Raw genomic sequence first — 24,632 nt, 5'->3', positions numbered from 1 at the left:
ATATTGTTTTATAATGTTGTAATGTAGAATTACAACATTGCAATCATGTTACTCAATTCAAATTTATTATCTTATGGTATTTTTAATGTTGAGTTCAATGTCACCGTATTGTGTAACTCAATTCAGCTTTATTGAGCAGTTTGCCCAATCATTCAATTTTGGTTTATTGACCGATTCAACTTTATTATTATTACCGGCTTGCTATTTTATTGAAAATGTGTGAGTTTAATATTAGCGTAATTCTTATTGATGAATTGGACAAATAGAGCTCATTTTAATATATCAATCTGAAAAACTAAGTGCCGATTGCACAAATGTCGGTTAAATTTTAATCGTGATTAATCCCACGAGAACAAATCAGAAAAGTCATCTTATCAAAAAGGCCTTCTTTGATATTTTTTTCGTGAAATTAATCTTTGTTAAAATGTAACCGCCTTTTGTGCAACCGGGCCTACAATTGTCATTTGATAACTTAATTTGTAGCCCACATCAAGTTGAAAAAATAAACTGGGTTGTATTTATTATAATACCGGCTCTCATGCTAATGATCTGCATAATATATTTAGTTGATTTTTATAATAGTGTTTTAAGCACAACAGTAGTTTGAAGATTATCCAACTTTTCCAAATAATGCATTTTTCCACTCATTCAAAACGTTCCCTCTCAAACCGTTTACAGTCGACTTCTGGGAAAGTCGATACAGTAGAAAGCCATCTTGTCGTCTGCTAGTGCCAAAATGATTGTTGTCTCAGAATTTTTGGATAGTTCAATTCACGTTTAAATTACTATTATTTGCTTTGAAACCTGGCTAAAATGATCAAAATTTAACAAAATTAGATTTAAACAGTGAACAGTGAGTTCTATCGTAATAAAATGCAGTAAAGTTTGTCTAAACGTTGGTAAACAATAATCTGTTATGTGCAATGAGAGATATTGATTTTTAGGTTAATGGCTTGTGATTAAATACATACGAAATAGGTACAAAAGTGTTATCGTCTGTTTCCAAATAGAATTTATTAAAATCATGGTTGTTCATCGTAGTTCACCGTCTTGGGACTCTATTCCCGATCGATCTGTTTTGGTGGCAGTTAGTCAGAGCAATTTGGTCTCTTTTGAAAATGCATCGCCAGCATTTAAACACAATGGCGTTCAGACGCAATCTGTAGGAGAATGTTCTCGTAATACTGTTGATTGGGTAAGTAACTAGTAATTTCTATTAAATTTTTAAAATTTTAACTGATTCATATTTATTATTTGTGAAGATAATTTGTCAGTGATTGTACAAAATGTTTCAGTTGTTAACTTGGTGATTGCACAAAATGTTTCAAATGTCAATTTAGTCAAATTTTATGTTGGCCATAACTTGAAATTGCGTGGGCAGATTTATTGATAAACTGTGTAGGATGCATAGATAAGATGAGACAAATGCATATCTGTCTATTGATTTGTGTTAATGTGTGCAGTTGTAACACCGATTTATCAAGTTAATTTCTTATAGTTAGCTGATATTTTTAATATGTTTATTATTCTATTAGTTAACTAAATGTAATGTAAAAAACCCAAAATAAATCTAACCTTTTCATATATTTAAGCGCAATAAGTAAAGGCAATTATTCATGAACAGATACTACTAAATTTCTAATTCAACTTGATTCAAAAAATGTTAGTTTAACTCAAAGTTGCTTCAATGCTTTTCACCTTTAAGCTTGTCAAAGATGGAAACATCAAGTATCAAGTAAGTAAGCTATATTTTGCTGGACAAAGTAACTTGTTTAGCATGACAAATTATGTGATTATTCATTACCAATAGTATATTGTGTGTTGTTTATTTCAGAAAAACACATTCAACATGCGCCAAGTGATACTGAATAATCTTCCGAATGCGCATGCTCGGCTGCCCTCTCGGCACCTACATCAGACCCACTCGAGGGTGCGCGGGAGGGGAGTGACCAATGCCACTAAATCTCTGGACATCCTGAGACAGAATCTGCAGACAGCCATCAACAAGGAAATTGACTGTATTCTGAAGAAGTATCTTGAGGTAACTAATCAAATCTGCCTTATTATAAATGCAATTTTTAGACTAGGGTTTATTACAATGATATTGAGGAAGTGGAATCTTATTGTAATGAAGTCTAGTCACGGTCTCATGAGTTGATCTCTGAACCGATTCACCCCTTCAAGCATCAAGACGCCGCTATGCATTGCACTAACTTACAGGCCTGGTTCCTAAGACACCTATTAAATTTAATAGACTATCTAGCCTATAGATTTTATGGTAAATAAGATTTAATTAGTGTCCTAAAAAGCAGGCCTTAGTCAACCAGTTGCCAGCTATTTTTATCAACCAGCTTAGCACGCCATAATTATACCAGAACAGCATTTAGTATCATAGTTACGAAATTAGTACAATAATAGTAAAATTAAGTAAGAAGCTATTTGAATATTCACAGCATTTGTAAACAATACAATATTCTATTAACACAGCATTCAGGACTTACGTAGTTCCTTCAGCTTCCGCCCGCCCCTGCTCTGAAAAACTAGGGATCGACTTGACACACCACGTGTGTTTTATATTGTTTTGAAAACTACAGACTTAGGCTATGGTGTTCAAATCTGCATGACAAAATGACAAGACCTCCTATCTACAGGTACCGTATACAGTTATTGTGAGGTCCGCGTTATAATGGCAGTAATTATGTCTTAGGGCCGTTTGCACAGTCAAAGCTTAAACTGAATTTAATCAGCTGGTGGCTTAAACTCAAAATGAAACACATTATAAGGAAACGAGACTTGATACGGATTTAATCCAGTTTAAAATGATATTTAGTTTAAACTGTCACTGTGCAAACGGCCCTTAGTATTTGATAACATAGGTGATGCTATCCTTCTCTATCATTAGTATTAATGGTATTTGATAACATTGGTGTTGCTATCATTCTCTATCATTCTTTGACAAAGCAGATAGCGCTATCCTTCTCTACCTCCGCAACATCGTTTTTTAACAATATAGAAATATTATTAATCAACAAAATATTTAATCTCAATGATGGAAATTTATTAATAAATCAATAAAAAAATATTGGCTACATGGGTAGCCCATCTTTTTTGGGCAACTTTTTTTATGGGCAACATCTTTTTTTAACAATATAGAAATATTATTAATCAACAAAATATTCAATCTCGATTATGAAAATTTATCAATCAATAAAAAATATAGTCTACATGGGTTTTGGGTATCATTGAAAGAATAAATAAATAAATACATCAGATAATACCGGTATCAGCTATCCTCTTGGCAGTGCGAAGGCAGAGAATCGGCAACGCTGTTTTCCTATCTTTCTCCACTCCTCAGGTCCTGTAAAAGAGGATCAATTTTTATCGAATGAAAATTAGATACCCGCTGTTGAATATTGAAGTCAATCTGATCCAACATTCAAGTCCAGACACGAAAAGTGAGTTAACTATCAGGAATTATTGTAATTTTTGCAAGTATATAAAAATGTTCGATGATTTATTTATTTATTGAATAGAGTAAACAATACAGTAGTCGGAAAAGAAAAAAACAGGCTATTGCCCAAAACCTCTTCAATTTCCTAATTTTGAAAAATTTCCTGGAATCGATCAGTTGCGACCTGAAAACTCTGACACCAGACCTGAGCCAGCCAGGTCACACGATATTATTATTATTATTTATCCTAATTTTGTCTTAAATTGTCCAAATATTATGTAGCAATGTAGGTTATAATGAGTAAATGATTATTGTGTTTTAGAAATTCTTCAAGCCGGCGGTGGAGAACATCCGAGGCAACCTGGGCATGGGCAGTGTGACGGAGGAGCACATGCGCGAGGTGTGTCGAGCTATGCTGGACGAGGCAAAGCTCATCTACTCGTCCACCTCGCTGTCACGAGGCAGTTCGCCGTTCAGCGACTCGGAGACGGCCAGCCTCATCGGGTACACTAGTGTAAGTCCACAAAAAAGTTGATTGCATCAAATCAAATCGAATGATTTTTTATTGTCGTTGACAATGTCATGAAAACGGAACATAAATAGTCCTTAGTCTAATGACTGAGGATAGGAAAATGTTTACAGTTCTTAAACGTTACTCTACTAACGTTTACTCAACTATTACTAAATCTACTATCACTAAATTTTTTTGACAATTCTCATACTCTGTCAAGAGTCGCTGGGAAGCTATTAAAATAAAATCTATTTTAATGCTACTGAGTATGTGGGTTAACAGAACCTTCTCTTCAAATTAAATTTAATTTTGAATTAAATTTTGAATCAATTATATTTTGAAATTGTTAAAACACGGTCTGGCAAAGTTGCAGAGGTAGAAAAGGGATAGCGCTATCCCTTCTTTGTTGAATGAAAGACAAGGATAACAACACCATTATCCATCAATTACTGCCATTATAACGTGGATCTCACTATAGGTTCAGTAAGCATGTGGGTTAACTGAAACTTGAAAGAGATAAGGTACTCTTTAATTATTGGAAAATTAAAAATTGAATAGTTGACAATCAGTGCCGGTTGCACAAAAGCCGGTTAAATTTTAACCGTGACTAACTTTACTAGAACCAATCAGAGAAGGCGTTTTTCTCTAATCACGGTTAAAATTTAACTGGCTTTTGTGCAACCGGGTCCAAGTGTATAGATTTTGATCGTTCAATTTATGGGCAAGTTGATGCTTGATCCTGTAAATTTTAATGCAAATTATTATGTTTGCTCGTTTATTTCAGAGCCCATTGTTCCGCAAACGCAAAGAATCAGACACGGACTCTGATGCTAGCAACTCGATTCGCAGGAAACGGGCCCCCATTAAGGACAAGTGGGATCCTGCCAGGATCACAAAGAACACGCTTTTCATCATGAGCCAGCGAGCTAACAAGGTGGGTGATCGATTCGAAGTTATTAATATTACAGAAAAATGAATGAGTCCAATCAGTACCTACTTATACGTCATAAAATTATTGGGTGTCTAGGTCGTATTTATATTAACTGTGGGGCCTGATGTTTCCAGTAGGCTTTGGTCTAATTCAATAGAATTGTAAAGCCGCGTTTACACCAAAGTTATTAACAACATGTTTATTTTTCCGTCCGTATAGATTCTGTTAGATTGAACGGAACTTGACAAACACATATGCTCATCATGTGTATGATAAGTTATGTTCAATCTAATAGAATCTATTAGGACGGAGAAATTTATTGAGAAAATTACATTATCGTTTAAATCAATCTTAACTTATATTATTTTGTAATACATATGTTATTGATCGAGTTTGATGCCCTGTTTTTGAAGCTCGTTCCTTAATAAATAAATAAATTAATTGTTAATGACCTTGGTGTAAACGATACTTAAGACCAATAATGACCATTAAGAAATAATAAATTGTTTTGTTTCACTTGGAATAAGTTTCTCTGATTTTAAATCGTTTCAAATATCTATTGTCTCTCTATTAAACCATCATGATTCACTGTGAGATACTTAAGTGTATCGTGAGAACTTGGCATAAGTAAATCATTCTTAAGGGTGAAAACATGGTTGAGCTGTGAGGTAGCTTCAAGCTTCAGATAGTATTGTAAATAATGCATCCTATACTTTTAAACGAGCAATTTCTGTTTATAATTATGTTTAGATGTTTGTATTTCACTGGATCTCGAAAACGGCTCTAACGATTCTCACGAAATTCAGAACATAGTAGGTTTATAATATAAAAATTCGATTGCACTAGGTCTCATCCCTCGGAAAACTCGCTGAAGGACATTAAAAGGATAATTATTATTCATCCTTAAAACACATGAAAATAATTATTTCGTCGTCTGTTGATGATGGAAGTGAGTGAGCGAGTTTATGTGTGTGGGACTGTGTCAAAATTATGACTCAGCTGTTGAACTTTTGTAATCATTCAATCAGGTACTTAGTGCCGGTTGCAAAAAACCCGGGTTATTTTAAATCCTGATTAATTCCAGTAGATCCATCTTTTTGAAATGGTCTTCACTGATTTGGTTCACGTGAAATTAATCAGGATTAAAATTTAACCGGCTTTTGTGCAACCGGGCCTTTGTGAGGGAAATTTTTGCATTCCTCTGGGAATTAATCTGAATTTACTGTGATTAGATAGAACATTTCTGTATGAACTATGAATGTTATTATAAATTCTTCTTCCGTAATGAATGTTTTATGCTTTTGTACTCCAGAGCGAAGCTCGGTCCTCGATTGTATTTAAATTGGTACATACCGCTCAAATATGTTTTCACCCTTTTAAATACGTGCATGCGTTACGTATGCCTCTAGTTACGCCTCTAAGGAATTGCACGTTTAGACCTCATCACACTCGGTCAGTTAATATTTAAAGTGGTGTGGATTTATTTGTTAATTGAAATCTGAACTTGTAACAGGTGTTGGGTCTGGGCAAGATGCGAGGCCGGCTGCTGATGAAGCACCCCGATCTGTTCAAGTACTGCGGCGACGGCGAGGATCGTGATTGGCTGAAGTGCAACAATTTGGCCCCGCCCATGCCCCTCTCCTGTCCCCCCTACATCATGCTGCTAGACGAGATCAGGGCGCTCACTGAGTCCGATGAGTACAGGTGCGACTATAGTGAGGTCCACGTTAAAATGGCAGTGAATAAAGATGAAAGAATAGCGATGCCGATTCTCTGCTTTAATCAATTATATTTCTACACTGTCAAAAACATAATTGGCATCGTTGTGGACCTAGAAAAGGATAGTACCACCGGCTTTGTCGAATGATAGACAAGGATAGCAAAACCAAAGTTGATCAAATACTGTCATTATAACGTGGACCTCACTGTAGTACAGTTCACATTACGTAGAAGAGTACATATTTAAATTTATTCAAAAATTTATTGAAATATTTTTGAGAATGTGATACCATAGAGAAAAGAATATCGGGGACCGAGTTTCGCTCTGGAGTACAAAAGCATGAAAAATTTATTACAAAAGAAGAAATTATAATAACATTCATAATTCATACAGAAATGTTCTATCACTAATCACAGTAAATTGAGATTAATTCCCAGAGGAATGCAAAAATTTCCCTCACAAAGGCCCAGTTGCACAAAAGCCGGTTAAATTTCAATCCTGATTTATTTCATGTGAACCAAATCAGAGAAGACCATCTTATAAAGATGGATCTACTGGAATTAATCAGGATTGAAAATAACCCGACTTTTTTGCAACCAGGCACTAAGTTCCTGATTGAATGATTACAAAAGTTCAACAGCTGAGTCATAATTTTGACTCAGTCCCACACACATGAACTCGTTCACTCACTTCCATTCATCAACAGACGACGAAATAATTATTATCAGCTGTTTTTCCTAGGATGAATAATTATTACCCTTTTGATGTCCTTCAGCGAGTTTTCCCAGGGATGAAACCTAGTGCAACCGAGTTTTTATATTATAAACCTACTATGTTCTGAATTTCGTGAGAATCGTTAGAGCCGTTTTCGAGATCCGGTGAAATTCAAACATATAAACATCTAAACAGAATTTATTGCTCGTTTAAATAGTATAGGATAGGATAAGAAGGTATCCCATGGTATAGGTCGTTTATGTTTCGAATTTCAACCAGATTTTTCTTGACTGCTGTCTATTATAATAAATAAATTATTACTGTTTTGACAGGGTGAGAGTGTAAGAACAATATAAATTATTCCTGGACTAAAAATCAAGTGATTAAGCAGTGTGTGATATCACAACCTCAACCTTTGGACAACATCAACTTTTTATCAAAATTTTTGAAGAGAAATAGTACAGGCTCAGCCTATGTTTACCTTCAATGTCGTAATTATAATATGATTGTAGTATTTTGTACAATAAATAAACACACTCATAAGAAGAGTGTAAGCATAATTAAGATATGCCATGGTGTTGGTCGTTCATGTTACAAATTTCAAGCCTATTTTTTGTCAATTCTCAAGCCGATTACTGTCGACAACTATCTATCATTACTGTTTTGGCCGGGTGAGAATGTAAGAACAGCAGAGTATAAAAGACTACCAGCGCTCATAGATTCACGAAAAAGAACTACTAGGACTATCGGCTTGAGTGAAATTTGGAACATAAACGCCCTATACCATGGCATATCTTCTTATGCTATCTTTTCTCCAGGGTGATACTTGAATAATCTAGTCAAGCTAGTTGTTTGAACAATTACAAATCGAGCCAGCTAGAAGGGCGGATTTTTAATAACCTGTTCAAGTACGTGTTCATAAAGGTGCGTACAGATATACGCGCCGCGAACATGAACAATTATTCACTTTTAATCAGCTGACTATATCTGTATTTTTACTGAAACGGTAAGATACAGATATAAAAACTTGGCATCAGCTGATTAAAAGTGAATTGCTCATGTTCGCGGCGCGTATATCTGTACGCACATTAAGGTTCTAATAAAATGCTTCTGATAACCTACCTTCAGTTACTAGTACGTCTACTGGAATCGTGAAAGCCAGGAATCACTGTAAAACTTATTTTGTGGAAATTATCGGATAATATTTTTATTTAATTTTTCAATTGTAACACTTCTGATAACTCATAATTAGTAATATCTACTTCTTCTTTTTCTTCATAATTTATATGTACGAATACAATAGACTTCTCATTTACACCTGAGATCATTTAGAAGAGTGCAGAGTTTGTATCCGTGTAACTTTTTCCGTGAAATGCCTCTACCCAGAGAAGGAGTTATCTGCTATGGAGGAGTGTTATTGACTTCGCAACCACCCCCGACATGTATGTAACCTTGTAACAACTGTCATTTTCCAGACACATATTGATAATCCAATGTAGAATGTTCAAGAAGAAATAAACCACATTTTTTTACACTCTATGTATTCTCAAATTCAATTGATATTTTCTCAAATAATAATGGAAAAGGTGTGGTATTATCTAATTCAATTGATATTTTCTCGAATAATATTTAAAATGAATAAAATTAAATAAGGTGTAGTCACCGTCCAAGTGGTTAAGAGGTAGAGTGAACATTACTGTCTAAACTTCGCCACCTCAACAAATAAAAAGTAATTTTATTCTATTCTAAGCGTACAATTTACTGTACTAGTGGAAACACATTGACAATGTAACACTATTTCCCATTCTTGGAATGTAGATTTCAGTTCTTCGTAAATTCTGAAATCATATCATGGTAAATTTTGTTTGTATTCACAGAGACAGTCCAAATCTGGTGATAGCTGAGCTGAAAGGATTCGAACTTCCGGAATTCATATTGGCAAAGATTCGTTTGTACATGAGTCAGTTCCGCTCCAAATCAAACTCCAGCCTCACCGATATCACTGAATCTGCAGAGGTAATTTAAAATTATACAATTGACAAATTATTATTTTCTACCAAATTCTTATTCAACCCTAATTAGACGAATTGGTTTGGAAATAATTTTTGAGGCGATTATAATACTTGAAGTTATTCAATCAGAAACCGCGCATGGTATTCAACCGCACAACATGATATTAAATATTAATGTATGTTTGTGTTGCAGGTTCCCAACAACTCAAGTTTGGGAGTGGAATGCGTATCCTCCACTATGACTCCGCCCGGTAATGCTCTTGAATCTGGTAAGAATTGGAATCAGAATTGATTTCTCATTTTTCAACTTGAATTAATTTGATGGCTTCATATATGACTGATTATATTCTGTATCACTAACATTGATGGCGTTAGTATCATTGAAAAAATTCAGTTACATGGGCTTGCATCCTTGCAAGAAACTAGTTTCAACTTCACACAATTCGCCGACAATTTGGTCGTCTGGAAAATCTCAACCTATACATGAAACTTGATATAAGTCTATATATTTTTCTTTGTGAAAATAATTAAGGACTGAAAATTTTGTAAAGTGAACAACTACAAGACTTAAAACCTCTTTCGGACTATGTGTAACCTTATCTTAATTTGGGAGAGGAATAGCACAAGGTTACCTTATTTTTCCTCTCCCTATCATTTTGATGAAGTACTTATTGTATGAATCAATAAATAAAGAATAAATATATGTTGCATATTATTAAAATACTAATTACATTTTAATATTTTTTCTGTAATCTTTACTAAATCCTCTAGTCTTTCAAATTATTTTCTACCACTTTAACTTCCTTCATCCCATCCTTTCATACCTACCTTCTCTTCACTTTTCCTGATACTTTTTTACCACTTTCAAGGATAACCGTAGTTCAAAAAGCATTCAATCTTCTCATTTTTTGCACCACACTTCTGATTTAGTGTAATATTAGGCTGGCCACTAACGGTAGCACATGCATGATAAACATACATGTACATGCATGTCTATCATGCAGGTTTTGTCATCAGCGAGATGCTTCTAACATAAGATGAACAACCAATAATAATGAATAAACCACTGGAAAATTACAAATTATAATGATACAATTTTTAAAAATAAATCTCTTATAGAGCAGCGTAGGAATAATAAACAAAAATATTAGAGTTAAAAGTAAAAAAAAACAAAAAGTAAAATTTACTTTTACTAGAGTTAAAAAACCTTACCTAAAAAATGTAGCTCGAAGCGTATCGCTGTGATGACGCAACAATGTATGAAGACATGTGTATCATGCATGTCCTACCCTTAGTAGGAAGACAGAATGTCTTACCCTTGGAAGGCAGAATAAGGTGAACCGGATACTATGACAATCTCCACTTTAACCAAGTTTATTGTTGACTAGCAGATAACCCGTGCTCCGCAAGGGTCTAATTTAAAACTTGGCCTACTGAAATCTTGAATAATTTAAAACAGGCCTATAATCATCCTCGGTGAATTAAGAATCTATATGCAAAATTTCAAGTTAATTAGTTCCGTAGTTAAGACGTGATGTTGCGTCATTCGTGAATTGTCTATCCCGTACATGTATAAGCCGATTCTTTCCTTTATTATATTATGGTTGTCACCAGAGTTCACTAAGGCTAGTTTCACACTCATTCGGTTCGTTTCGTTTTTGGCAAATTCCGATAAGTGTGAAACGGTAATTCGGTTTGAATTCGGTACCGAATAGCAACCGCATAGCACCGAACGCCCCCTCGACATGAATAGGTTTCATTATATTCGAATTCGTTGCTAGGGAAACAGGAAAAAACAATAGTATATTTCGCACCTAGGGCCGAAAATGAGACTTTTCCGGCTCGAAATCGGTTTTCAAGTCCGAGGCCGAGGACAAGAAAAGATTGAGAGCCGGAAAAACATTTTTGCCCGTGTTGCGAACGCTATTTTTCGCCACACAAAAAAAAAATGTTAATTTGGCATTTTTGAAAGCAAAATTTTAAGGTTATGCTACTATAAATCATACAATGTTATTGAGGTTATGATAGTATCATTGTATTCTATTGATTGGTATCAAAACTACAAAATAATTCATATCATGTTATAGAAATGATCATTTATTGACAGTTTAAAAACGTATTTAATTATACTAGATACATAAATACATATTAAATTATAAAAAATAAGCATTATTGACAGTCAATTCTTTGTTTTTCACGTAAAATAAATTAAACAATCATTATACTTTTTACACAACACATTTCTATTATTTTATTCTTTATTATTTAAATAAAAGTTAAATGTACAGTTGTGATTATTTGAGAACATGAATCCTCTAGCAGATTCTACTACTTTTTTCTGAGATGTCACATGTAAATTCAAATTGTTTGTATTTACAGTCTCAGCTGTACCGGTACTACTTGTGCTTTGATTTTTGTTTCCAAAAATATTATCCAGAGTAGAAAAACTGTCTCCATTTTCTTCCTCATTCTCTGCATTTTTGTTCTCGTCGACAATATTGACGTCTTCGTCTAGGGCACGTGACTCGGAATTCGATGTTATAGTCGAACTGGTAGTGTGTCGGTCAAGATTATTGAAGAGCTTTTTTGACACTTCAACCTTCCTTGCAATTGAATCTTCAATATAGCCCTCGGCAACTGAAGAAGATTTCCAGCCTCCATGTCGTTTTAAAGTGAGCAAATCGCCCCCACCTTCAACTAACATTGAAGCTGATGTTCGTCGTAGTGCATGGCCGGTATAACTTTCAGGCTTATCAAGTCCAAGGTACTGAGCTACTTTCTTTGGCACAGCAGCTATAGTATTTTTACCTACATGCTGAGATGAACACTTTCCCTGGTTGTACTTTATAAATAATCTTTTACTTATCATAGTTGATGGACGAAGTGATATGTATTTGCGAATCAATTCACAAGGGCTGAAAGGGCAATCTTCATCAGTTATTGTGAAGCTTCTCTTCGAATGAGTTTTTCCTTCTTCAAGGAAAACTACGATAAAACTACCATTGTCTTCAATATCATCGACATTTAGTTGTAAAAGATCATCTCTTCGGCAAGCTCCAAAAATACCCAAAGCCATCATAGCCTTTGTTAGAAGCCATTTGCTGTCTGGAGCTTCTTTCATGAACTTCACTACTTCGTTACCTGTCAGAACGATTGTTTTTTTAGGTTCGTAGTTGACATTGAGCTTTTTCAGAAATGTAGTGCATCGTGTAAATGATTTTGGGTCAATGTTGTGCTTCACATTGAGACAACTCTTAATCATCGAAAACTTGGACCAAACTGTACTAGCTTTACATACTTTAGATAAATTGGACAAATACACTAATAAAATTTCATCACACACTTCTGTAGGCACAATTTTCTCTTCATTCAGCCATTGAACAAATTTTTCGTAAGCATCGTCATATCTTTTCCTCGATTTGGTTGGTAATAGGTCTTCCGTAATTTCATTCGCCCTTCTCTTCATCGACTCACTCATCTTCTCCATTTCTGAAATTGAGACCAAAAGTTAGTAGGCTATAGGCATACCAATACAAAAGACCCTATATAGTAAATTACCTTCAAAATTTGTTGCAGACAGAGCTCTCACATTCAAATATTTTCATTTTAGACTATATTATTTTTGAAAAATGGTAGGTTAAATAGAAATTGAAAAATAAATAAAATTCAAACAGCCTATTTTGATAGTTTGAATCTTGGTTATGACAACTTTTACTGTCAATTAATTTCAATATTACTAATTAATAATTTACAATAGTGACTATATTTTTATACTATTAATATTTCGAATAATTGTTTGAATTTTTATAGCTCACGCTTTGCGCCCGGTGCAATATCTCATGGATAGATGGATGAATAGAATTTTCATTACTATTTTCAAATAATGTGATGAAAAAAATAATATAATTGCATATTTCACAGTTTTGTCTCAAAATATATCTAAAAAATTGATTGAAAAATTTAAATTACGGTAACTAATATACAAAATAACTAATGCAAGTCGAAATTCATCGACAAAAAAAACGTCATTGACCGAGATTCGAACCTAGATCATGTTTTGTTATTCACCGAACTGTACTGATGTATTACGCCTTTACGCTCTCGGCCATTGGGTATTGTTGAAAGTCGGTGCCTGACTGCTAACACATAGCATACATGTAATACTGTACTGTAAAATCTTTTTCGCCACACTTGGATGTAATGAGCTGGTTTACGTGCGTCATATGGAGGCCAAAAGTGATTGTTTTCCGACCAGGCCGGTAAAACTTTACGGCCCTAGGGCTGTAAAATGACCTTGAATAACAGCTGATCGTGTCTGATCTCACAAAAATCATAGAGATAATCTCATAACGACTGTAATAATCTATATAATTATGTATCGTGAATCGCAGTATCATGTCTATAATATATATTTTATAAATTACTGTTTCATAATTTAATATTTATTATTGTGTTTTTGATATCAAACAATAGAATACAATGATATCTCCATATCCTCAACAATATAATGTTGGCTGCATTGTCCATTGTCAGAAAGGTACGTATTGCAAGTATTTAAAAGTGAAGAATCGAATTTGAAATCAAAGTACAATAATTGTATCAATATTTAAAAGTGAGGTAGAGTAATAATTGTTTCTTTTTTATTATCGAATTCTACTTCTTAATGCAATACAATCAACAATAATAATAGGAAAATACAGCAGAGATCTAAAGTTTAAGGTAAGCCTACTGGTGAAACTCAGCCTTGACTGAAAAATTCCTAGTAATTTTTCCGTAATTCATTATTAAAACTTTTAGATAATTTTTCTTCAATATCAAACCATATAGAGAAAACATTAGGCCCACTCAAGATTGAATCTTCGAATGTTTTCTCTATGATTTAACTATTTTCAGAGCAATATTTTGTTGTGAAAATGCCGGCAAACCGGCTTCAAGTTTGCCGCTATACACTATATTATAGTAGCCTACATATGTTACCTGACTTACAGGCCTCTACAATCAACCATACCCAATGGCCGAGAGCGTAAAGGCGTAATACATCAGAACTCAAAGCTCAGTGAATTACAAACATGATCTAGGTTTGAACCTCGGTCAATGACATTTTTTTTGTCGATGAATTTCGACTTTTATTAGCTATTTTTTATATTAGTTACCGTAATTTAAATTTCAATCAAGTTTTTAGATATATTTTGAGACAAAACTGTGAAATATGCAATTATATTAATTTTTTAATCACATTATTTCAAAATAGTAATGAAAATTCTATTCATCCATCTATCCATGAGATATTGCACCAGGCGCAAAGCGCGAGCTATAAAAATTCAAACAATTATTCAAAATATTAATAGTATAAAAATATTGTCACTATTGTAAATTATTAATTAGTAATATTGAAATTAATTGACAGTGAAAGTTGTCATAACCAAGATTCAAACTATCAAAATACGCTGTTTGAATTTTATTTATTTTCCAATTTCTTATATATTGGGAAGTTTATTTTTGGTGTGGCGAAAAATAAGGTACACAGGATATTCGGTATATAGGTAATTTAGGATTTCAAAGTCCTTTAATTAGATCAAGTTTTTTAATTTCTTTATTTAGATTATGTGGTTTACCCTTTTATTCAGGTTTTTTTCAAGGGATTTTATTGTTGAAATAGTAATTTTAACTGAAATTAATTTAATTTATAAGGTTTAGAAAAACCGAAGGATTTAAGTTATTTAAGTTCGGCTCTCGACTTCGTCTCGAACTTGAAAACCGCGATCTCGAGCCGGAAAACGTACATTTTCGACCCTAGGTGCGAAATATACTATTACACACGCTTGCCTTTTTTGTTTTTATTTTAACCTGATATCGTGATTCTCTGTTTCAAAATTTTGCAAGTCAAAATCATATGGTCAATTCATTTCTGTTAGTTCACAGGAACATTTTTTCTCAATGAATAGTTTGCTAAAAAATGTGAAAGATATAAATTAAAACTTGGGAGAATTTTTATTTTTCCACGAATATTACATGATTCCATCAATGGAGAGAAGAGATGAAGTTTTTTATACCATGTGTCAAAACAAGGAACAAATTTTCAATAAAAAAAATAATCTCTCTGAACTTCCAAAATTAACATAATCAAAAAGAAACTATTCAAATAATTCACAATTTTTAATTAGTTTTAAAATTTTGTTGTTCAAGAAATAACATCTTACAATTTAACACCAACTGTTATATTTAAATATACCAGCATGAACTGTGAAAATCCAAACACAGCTGTGTTTGAGAAGAAAATACCTAATTAGAACCGTACGAATTAAAACCTGACATGTATGAAAGCCTCATTCGTTTTCGGTAACGAGCCGAACCGAACCGAATGAAACCGAAAGCGTGTGAAGCTAGCCTAACTCTTCGAGCTACTCATTCGTTTTTTTCAGAAATGTCATTTCTATTTGTCCTTTGTCATAGTATTTTCTCCTTTATTATATTATAGATTGTCACACAGAGTATATCCGTCTGTACATGCTACTCATTAGTTTTTTAGGAATGCCAATTCTATATAGAGATTCAACTGCATATAAACGCTGTATTATTGTATTAGTTTTTAAGTAATTTTGATGTTTCCTGGGTTGCAGCCCCGTCAACGCCGTCAGAGTCAGCCCTCGACCTTTTGTCGCCACATGGGGGCAGTTCCGCCTCCAGTCAGCTGACAATGGACGTGGCCGCCCTGCTGGCTGCCGCCTCCAGTCCCGGCAGCGACCAGTCGCGCGACAACCACGACAGGCACCACGAGCCCTTCCCCAACGCACGCTGGATATTCGCTAGCGACTCTGAGTAGAGTCAGAGCCAGGTCAGTTATCACTTCATTTATATTTGAATACACACAATGATTCCTATCTTTTTATAAAATAGCAGGTAACCCGTGCTCCGCCAGGGTTTAATTAAAAATTTTACAAACTGAAATCTTGAAGAATTCAAAATAGGCCTATAACCATCCTCGGAGAATTAAGAATCTATATGCAAAATCTCAAGTTAATCAGTCCAGTAGTTCAGACGTGATGATGCGTCATTCGTGAATTTCCTATCCGGTACGTGCGTAAGTCAGTTCTTTCCTTAACTAGTAGTTCTGTGAACAGTAGACATCACGCAGTATTCTCATCCTGACAAGTACCTGATGTCACCTGTTTTAAATGTTAATAAACTCAGTTCACGTTTGAATTTGTATTCCATATGATATAATTCATCCAGTTCCGTGATAATCTTTCCATCTGATGAAAATTAATTTTTTACAATCAAAAATATTATAATTTCTTCAGCATTATTTAGTTCATTTGATTATTTTTAATCACCTATTAAATTAGTTTTTTTCGAATGTGAGAATATTGATACCGATGGGCACGCATAACAATACCATGACTGCAAAACAAAGTATTGAAACCAAAGACCTTAAAGATGCACACCTCTTCAAGGTCTTTGATTGAAACTATAGACCTTATAGAAATACAGAAATAGACTGGCTTCTCCAGACATCTGTGTAATCACTTGTCAGCTGATTGATTATGAATAATTATAATTATATTCTGACTAGCCCTCAGGCTCGCTTCGCTCGCCATATCCGTCTAGCAAGGGGGCTCCGCCCCCTGGACCCCCGACTGGATCGTCCAAAAATGAGATCAGCGGGCTCGCTTCGCTCGCCTGCATGTAGACCTCAGCGGAACCTCTGTACCGAATTCTGGACCCCTGACTGGATTGTCCAAAAAATGAGATCAGCGGGCTCGCTTCGCTCGCCTGCATGTAGACCTGAGCGGAACCTCTGTACCGAATTTGAACATATTGATTGTGTTCATGGGAGTTGCGGTACATGTACGATTTCGACCAAGGACACGAAAATGCGTTCGGTGGGAGCTTTTGACAGTTCAGGTACCGGTCGCCATCTTGGAACAGAGTGGAGTGGTGCATGCTCACTTGCACCACGTACATGCTCACTTGCACCGCTCGAAAAGTATGTTCCACAAAACCGGTACCGGGATCAACGCTTCTTATTGGTCGAGAGTTAAAGCGTTGGTTATCTGCTGTTTTGTTAGGTTATGTCTTCACATCCAGAATCTATAGACTAAAAAAGGATGAGGCGTACAAGTATTTCATTCCATTGATGGAATTAATTACAGGATAGTCGAGAAGCAAGAAATTCATTCATTATTAATTAATTGACTGGAAAGTTTATTATTTTTTAGCTTTATCGACTATTCTACTAAACTAAGATGTGTTTATGTTATTATGTATTAGTCGGAATACTATATTTTGTTGATTCATTCCTGGGCTAGGATCTATCCAGATAAATGTCTGAATAGTAGACATAAATCAAGAAACTTCAATTATTAACATTTTGCTAATATTCCATAAAACGTTTCATTCATTAACACTAATTCCATAGAAAAAGTAGGTAGTCAATTTTCATTGATGACAGCACGAGCCATCATTAATTATTTAAAAAAAACTTTATAAGGAAAAACATGATTAGCCTAGTGCTTCTATAAGAACTAATCAATACTCCAGCTTTGTTGTGATAAGATTATAAATTAATAATAATTATTATTGATCCAATAATAAATAATAGCTGAAATGTGTATATTGATAACACCTTTATTATTTTGACAACACCAATCTGTAAACGATTAATTTCAAAAGTACGCGCCAAAACCAGAATTCGATTTTCGTTCAGTGGGAGCAAGTAGTAGTGCACCAGTTACGTGGTTTCTGGTTACTGCTCACTTCGCCGAAGCCGTACATGCACCGCAACCTCCCATGAACAAAATCATTATGTCAATTTGATCTCGAAAAACACCTGTTTCTTTAACGGCATATCTTTGGCGAAAAAAAATCTTCCACCTCAGCTAAACCTGTGTACTGATTTTTTAAAAATATATTTCCATCAATTATTGAAAAAGGTGAGGAAACGCAGAAAAGCTGAGAAAACGCTAATTTTGGGCGTATCTTTGGCGTTATTTCAAATTCCTTCTAACACAACATTATTGCATCCTCTGTAGTAAATTTGAACATTTTCTCTTTATTTGTTCTCGATAAAGCTGAGAAAACGCTAAAAACCGCAGATTTTGGGCGTATCTTTGGATTTTTTTCCAAATCCGATATTATTGCGCCAAGATATTATTGCGATATTAAGGGCCAACTGAACACACCTACCAAATTTGAAATGTTATGTCATATTTTTAACATATGTTAGGACGATCCAGTCGGGGGTCCAGACTAAACGTCTGGCTACACGGATATGGCGAGCGAAGCGAGCCTGACGGCTAGTAATATAATATTCCCAGGAATAGCTCTGATTGAAGTAGCAGTACCCAATCATTTTTTCCGCGATAAATCAGGACCTCCTAAATAGGTATTTAGGAGGTACTGGATAAATTGGTATTTATGAGGTCCTGGATAAATGCATTTCAATCTTCAACTTGGTGCCAACCTAACAAAGTCAACTCAACTTAATGCCAACCTGACAAAATTTTTTATTTAGTACCAGAACAACTGTTTCGAAGAGGTACTCTCTCTAGATTATAGTTCTATATTAACATATGGTATGGACATTTCAATTATAATGTTAAGATATTGGAATAAGAAGAATATACATGCCAAAAGACGAACTTTAAACCCTTAAAAACCACCCTTAGAGTTAAAATATCGCCAAAAGATTTCTTAGTGCGCCTCTAAAGGGCCAACTGAACATACCTACCAGATTTGAACGTTTTGGTCCGGTAGATTTTTAGTTATGCGAGTGAGTGAATGAGTGAGTCAGTCAGTCAGTGAGTGAGTGCCATTTCGCTTTTATATATATAGATGATTGGGAAAGGAACAACAGTTGTCATTTCATTTCTCTCAAATCGGTCCGTATCAGCTGATATAATACATTCCCACTGAAAGTGCCTCAGATCTGTGAGATTTTAAATTGTCTAGTGTATGGACATAACCTATAACCTGTTCAATTAGGTTAGGTAGAAGGAAAGGTTAGGGAGGTTAGGTTCCGGCTTTTAAATGGCAATAAATTAATATTGTTATGTTTCGATAACATAGGAACAGAATAAAAAATATTAGTTTTTTAGTATGAATTTTGTGCCAGGGTTTTCCTAAATGAGATCTATGTTAATACACAATATAACTGTGTCCAAATAACTGGTTGTAGTACAGATATACTATCATTTTATGTAGTTGCAATCTAGTATCAGGGCTGAAGCATAATGTTATTACTTCACCATTCGACCTTTGTGGTATCTTTGAAATTTCAAAAAATGAATAATTTTGTTACAGGAACATCAGCGGCTTGGGGAGCACCATTTGTAACTGATTTCTGTCCATCGCATGTGATAAACCGACGTAGTAGGAGACAGCGATAAATCCATTCACCTATCTGCGCATGCGCGACAAACGGGAGAGATTGAAGTGAATTTGATAGCAATACTTTGGTTGAAACCAATCACGGACAATACAAGTGATTAGTTTGGTTGGAATTTGGATAAATAAATATATTTATTTATCACAGAATTTGGGTGAGTGTAACATATCGCATATTCCAGTCCACTTTCAGACAAAAGTCTAGTATAATTATATACAATATACTGTAGTACTATGCTATAGTTTTGTCATTGTTATTCGATTTCTTCTTGAAATTATTACCATTATTTAAGGCAACTGTGATTTGATTGCTCATAACTTTTGTATTTTTTTTCAAGTTTGCAACAAGCAGCTGCAAATATTTCAGTTGCTGTAGATTTTCTAATTTTATTATTGATTCAAGAGCAATAATTGAGCAAGTATTAAAGTAAGTAATGTGATTCCGTGTTGCAACAAGCGAGATTAATTTAAATCAAGATCAATTTTAATCTGGGATTAGCAGCATGCAAATTGGGTATGATTATGATTAGCTTATCCGATATAGTTGATGGAAGCAACGGGAGATTTTGCTTCAAATAAAAGAGGATTTGAAATGAAAGATGTATTTGAAATTACGTTATTCTCGAAATAGTCTATCTTAAATGATGCAAGCAATCATTGGATGTTTTGCAAATCTATCAAATTCAAGAAATGAATCTCTTATTTACTGGACTTAAAATAAGCTTGCCAATTATTTATCTTCTTATTGTCGAAAACTTTTCATTTTTTAGTCTATAGATTAGACATATGTGTCCATTATTATAATGTCGTAATGCCTAGTCCATGTCTATTCAATTATTTATTTAGTCACATATTTATTTATTTAATAGTACTATTGTACTATTAGTTTATTTATCTGAATTATAGCATTTTCTATGCTTTTATAAAGCTTTATATTTTTTAGTCTCTACTTTGGACTCTTCATTGTAATGTCTTGATGCTGAGTTCATAAAATGATGCTCTATGAAAATCATGTTCACTTCATACTAACGAATTTCATTTTGACAACGATTCATAAAATCTAACAAAAATTTAGTGTTGAATCTATATGTTGATTCATTTCTATCAATTCAAAAAAGTTGAAATATGATGAAGTTACCCCAGGGGCGTTAGATAGAATATTAATAAAGCAATAACGTTTACTACAAAACTGAATCAAGTGAGAGCAAATTTAGGCGATATTGTTGTGTTTAAGTATTGAGTGAATAATAAGAATAAAGGGATATTCCTGAAAATAAAATTAACTAAGAGTGAATTTAGGCGAAAATATTGAAAGATAGGTTAGGTAAGATTTTCTCAAAAATATGAAAACGTTAGAAACTGAGTTTCAATTGTTTAATGGTATTAAAAACTTGTTTGAATCTATTAAGTATTTAAGAAGATGGTATAATACTAGGAGGAATTTATTAACTTGTTATCTATCTTTGGGTCTAATGTTGTTGGATTTTTTCAGTTAATAATAACTGTTTGAGGACAATATTTAGAATTCTATGTTATTAAAAACTTATCAATAAAATTCTATAGTTATTGATATTAACTGAAAATGGAAGAAATTTGTAAAATTAATGCTGGGATAAAGCAACGTGATCTAGTTATTGGATGAAAAATAATTCTCAGGTGTTGAAAAATGTATTAATTTGTAAGTGTTCAAATAATTAAATTTGTCTTTCGGTAGAAATAAATAATGGGTAGAATATTGAAAATGGGAAACTAAATTGTTATATTGTTGAAAACCGATGATAGTGAAGTGTGTATCAATTTCAGAAGTGATATTTTTTCATTTTTCACTTATTTGGATTAACTTGTACTGTGATTACATTTTTCCATGGCAATAATATATTTAAAAATAGAGAAAGCATTGTTACTAAATTCTCTATACTTATTATACGGTATAAATCCGAGGTTCTTCATTTGAATACTAGAAATACCATCAATAGTAGTGTGGTAATTTTCCTGTTTCATTTCTAATCATTTTTCGATATTTATTCAGGCTTTACAATTGGTTTCGATTGTACTGCTATTTATTATTATTTATTTATAAAATAAGTAGCTGATGCACTATTTATTATGATTATTTGCCTCATAAAATGAGGTATATATTATATTGTTAATTATCAAATACTAATTATTAAATTAGTCACTGCATTAGATGAATCCTCGTATTCAACTCAATTATTTGACAGTTTGTCCAGTAGATGTATATTAATAGTCCAGTATTTATAGACAATTATTTATTTATTTACTACTATTTATTTATTTATTATTATTTGTCTCTTATCAATTATCGAATTCCTAACTGTGCATTTTTGAAACATTCATTAGTCATTACATTAGAGTCATTACATTATTTATTATATTATAATATTTCACGTATTTAGTTCAATTATTCCTTATATTAGGTTAATTTTTCCAGTATATATTATGGACTTGATCTCAACTCAGTATTTAAGACTTAACTTTTCACATTAATGAAAATTATTTTTTATTTGAGCTATTACTTCATCGTTTATTTTTGTTTTCTACTGGTTATTTTGCTTGTCACCTATATTAATTTTTGTTTCAAGTTGAACTTTTTGTTATATTTTTTGTTTTACCCTGCTTATTATGTAAGTTGAACTATTTATTTGTTAATTTTTTTGTTTTGCCCTGCTTACTTTGTAACTTCTTATGCAAAAATAAAGCCAAAGTTTATTATGTCCATCAAAGTTTTATTTTTTGAAACGACCTTTATTTTTAACAACAAACCCACCATATCAATTTTGAAATAAGTAGTTAGAATCCTACCAAACAAAGATCTCAATGTTCAAGAAATCGTTGTCTATTCTCAATAAATATTAATTAGTATAGAACTCTTAGAATCTAATTCTAGAAATATTCAATTCTTAGAATTGGAAAGTTGGTGTATTTTTTGTCGTACTTCTCTCTTCCACTCTTTATATCTATCTCTCTTAGATATAAAATTCTACAATAATTTTTATTCGATGTTCAAACTCTATTCCTGCATGTTGAGCTGTATAGAATGTAGGCCTAGAGCTAATAAATTTAGATAAAAATTTCGACAAACCTTTAGATGTTACAACGAAAGTCGGGGAAGTAAGTGATGTTTAGAGATGTCTATTTTTTGTATAATGGCTAGTGATAAATTCTAGAATGTTGCTACTGTAGTCCCTTCTAGAATTCGAACAGTTTCGTTGCAATCAATATGGTTGGGAATGTTTATCTGCTTTTGAAGCTCAATGGTAGATAATTATTAAGATGACAATGAGATGTTAGAATATAATGCTTCTTGATAGTTGACGCTTTATTAATCATGTTGGAAAAGTATATTGTTAGTGGGAAATTGTAGCTGTTAACATTTCAAAATATGTTGTGGCAACTTTTATAATATATTTTACGTGTTACCGTACCTTTAATAAATGTTAAACATTCATAAAGCAATCAAAATGTTATAACCTACATGTTTTCTCTAGTTGTATGATTTTTATAAAACTATGAATATCTAAATTATTGATTTCTACATAATCAAAAATGTTCACTGAAGAACTGTTTTTTCATCAGTCCACAGTGATCTTCAATTTATCTTTTTTTAATAAAATACTATCACACTAAACAATAGAAAATGATACATAAATTCAATTACATCTTGCACCGGTTTCTCTTGATTAAAATCTAAATTACTTGCACAAATTCTTTCAAAATTTATCTTTTGGGTATGCCAGGGTTTAGAGGGGTGTTTTTGATATTTCAGAGCTATTTATGTCTTTAAAAAAAATCTACAATCAAAATGTATAGTAGTAGTATCGGTGTCTTCAATGTTCTATTATTATCAATGGTGATAGAATTTCTATAAATCAATTTGAAATCTTAGCTTATTAGTGTTTAATATATAAATGTGCCAAACGGTTCAAGAGCTTTCTATATATTATATATATATATTTGCCGGCTTAGTATGAAATTGATGTACATAATTTTGCATTTTATAAAGAATGTTTCATAAGTTTAAATAAATGTTTATAATAAATTTTAATGTTACCTTTTTGGCTAAACCACTTAGTGGTTAAGTATGTAATAAATATTCGATGTTTGGATTATTGTATTAATAATTAAAAATAAGTAAGGTGTTATAGCGTAAAACATTTTCATCGTTCCTCATTTATTCTGTTGAGAAAAATATTACATGTTTCATATTTATAATTAAATGCTTATCCTATTCATTCAGAACAGTTTCTAGTGTTTTTATCAATATGGCATTCAAACTATTTCAATTTTTATTGAAAATTAACAGTTTTCAAACAAATATTACATTTTTCTGATTAAAAATCACATTTATATTGAATATGAATTGGAGGACTATGTATTGCAGAAAAAGTTTGGACTTGACTCAGTTGAAAATTAATGGAGGAATTATTATTGAAGACTATTAATTAGAAAACGAGACATTTTATTCAAATAAATTAATAACTTATACTTAAATAAGTTATACATTTATTTAGAAATTGTAAATTATATAATTATAAACCTGCCTCATTTTCATAAAAACACTAGAACTAATATTATATGTGTGGCCTTCTTTTCAGTTGAAATTTAGAACATAATATAATTTCCATGGATAAAATTAGTTCAACATTTCCATTGAAATATTCAGCTGCATTTATTTACTAGAGGCCTCTATACAGCCTCATCAATTATTTATAAATGTGCAATTGAAATACTTTATCGCATGACAGTGTCTTAGGATATAATAGATATATTGATGTGCTATTTTATGTATTACAATAATTACTGTATCAGTATTATTCAAATTATATTAAAGATTGAATCAAAATCATCATTTTGTCTATACTCTATTCATATGATATGGAAGAAAG

General features: G+C 32.8%; 1 protein-coding gene across 3 annotated transcripts; it reads left to right on the top strand.

Annotated features, from left to right (window-relative positions):
* The first annotated feature begins 730 nt into the window (after positions 1-730).
* Positions 731-24,578, top strand: LOC111064422 (deoxynucleotidyltransferase terminal-interacting protein 1). 3 transcript variants are annotated; one of them, XM_022352148.2, is made up of 9 exons: positions 731-1,195; positions 1,835-2,041; positions 3,774-3,965; positions 4,747-4,896; positions 6,407-6,597; positions 9,205-9,343; positions 9,533-9,608; positions 15,960-16,174; positions 19,642-24,578. In XM_022352148.2, exons 1-8 carry the CDS (start codon positions 1,025-1,027, stop codon positions 16,160-16,162), a joined length of 1,329 nt encoding a protein of 442 aa, XP_022207840.2. In that variant the 5' UTR covers positions 731-1,024; the 3' UTR covers positions 16,163-16,174; positions 19,642-24,578. The 3 variants fall into 3 exon arrangements, with proteins under 3 accessions (XP_022207840.2, XP_039292652.1, XP_039292651.1); XM_039436718.1 differs by lacking the exon at positions 731-1,195 and adding an exon at positions 1,371-1,735; XM_039436717.1 differs by lacking the exon at positions 731-1,195 and adding an exon at positions 1,632-1,735 and having other exon boundaries at positions 1,811-2,041.
* Positions 24,579-24,632: the final 54 nt, after the last annotated feature.

Source organism: Nilaparvata lugens, chromosome 10 (genome assembly GCF_014356525.2).
Source record: "Nilaparvata lugens isolate BPH chromosome 10, ASM1435652v1, whole genome shotgun sequence".
Taxonomy (NCBI): Eukaryota; Metazoa; Arthropoda; class Insecta; order Hemiptera; family Delphacidae; genus Nilaparvata; species Nilaparvata lugens.
This window is presented reverse-complemented; position numbering and strand designations above follow the sequence as displayed.

Coding starts and splice junctions, on each gene's coding strand:
- LOC111064422 (XM_022352148.2), top strand. CDS start 1,025: ATGGTTGTTCATCGTAGTTCACCGTCTTGGGACTCTATTCCCGATCGA. Junction 4,897..6,406: donor TGAGCCAGCGAGCTAACAAG/GTGGGTGATCGA, acceptor AACTTGTAACAG/GTGTTGGGTCTGGGCAAGAT. Junction 6,598..9,204: donor ACTGAGTCCGATGAGTACAG/GTGCGACTATAG, acceptor TTGTATTCACAG/AGACAGTCCAAATCTGGTGA.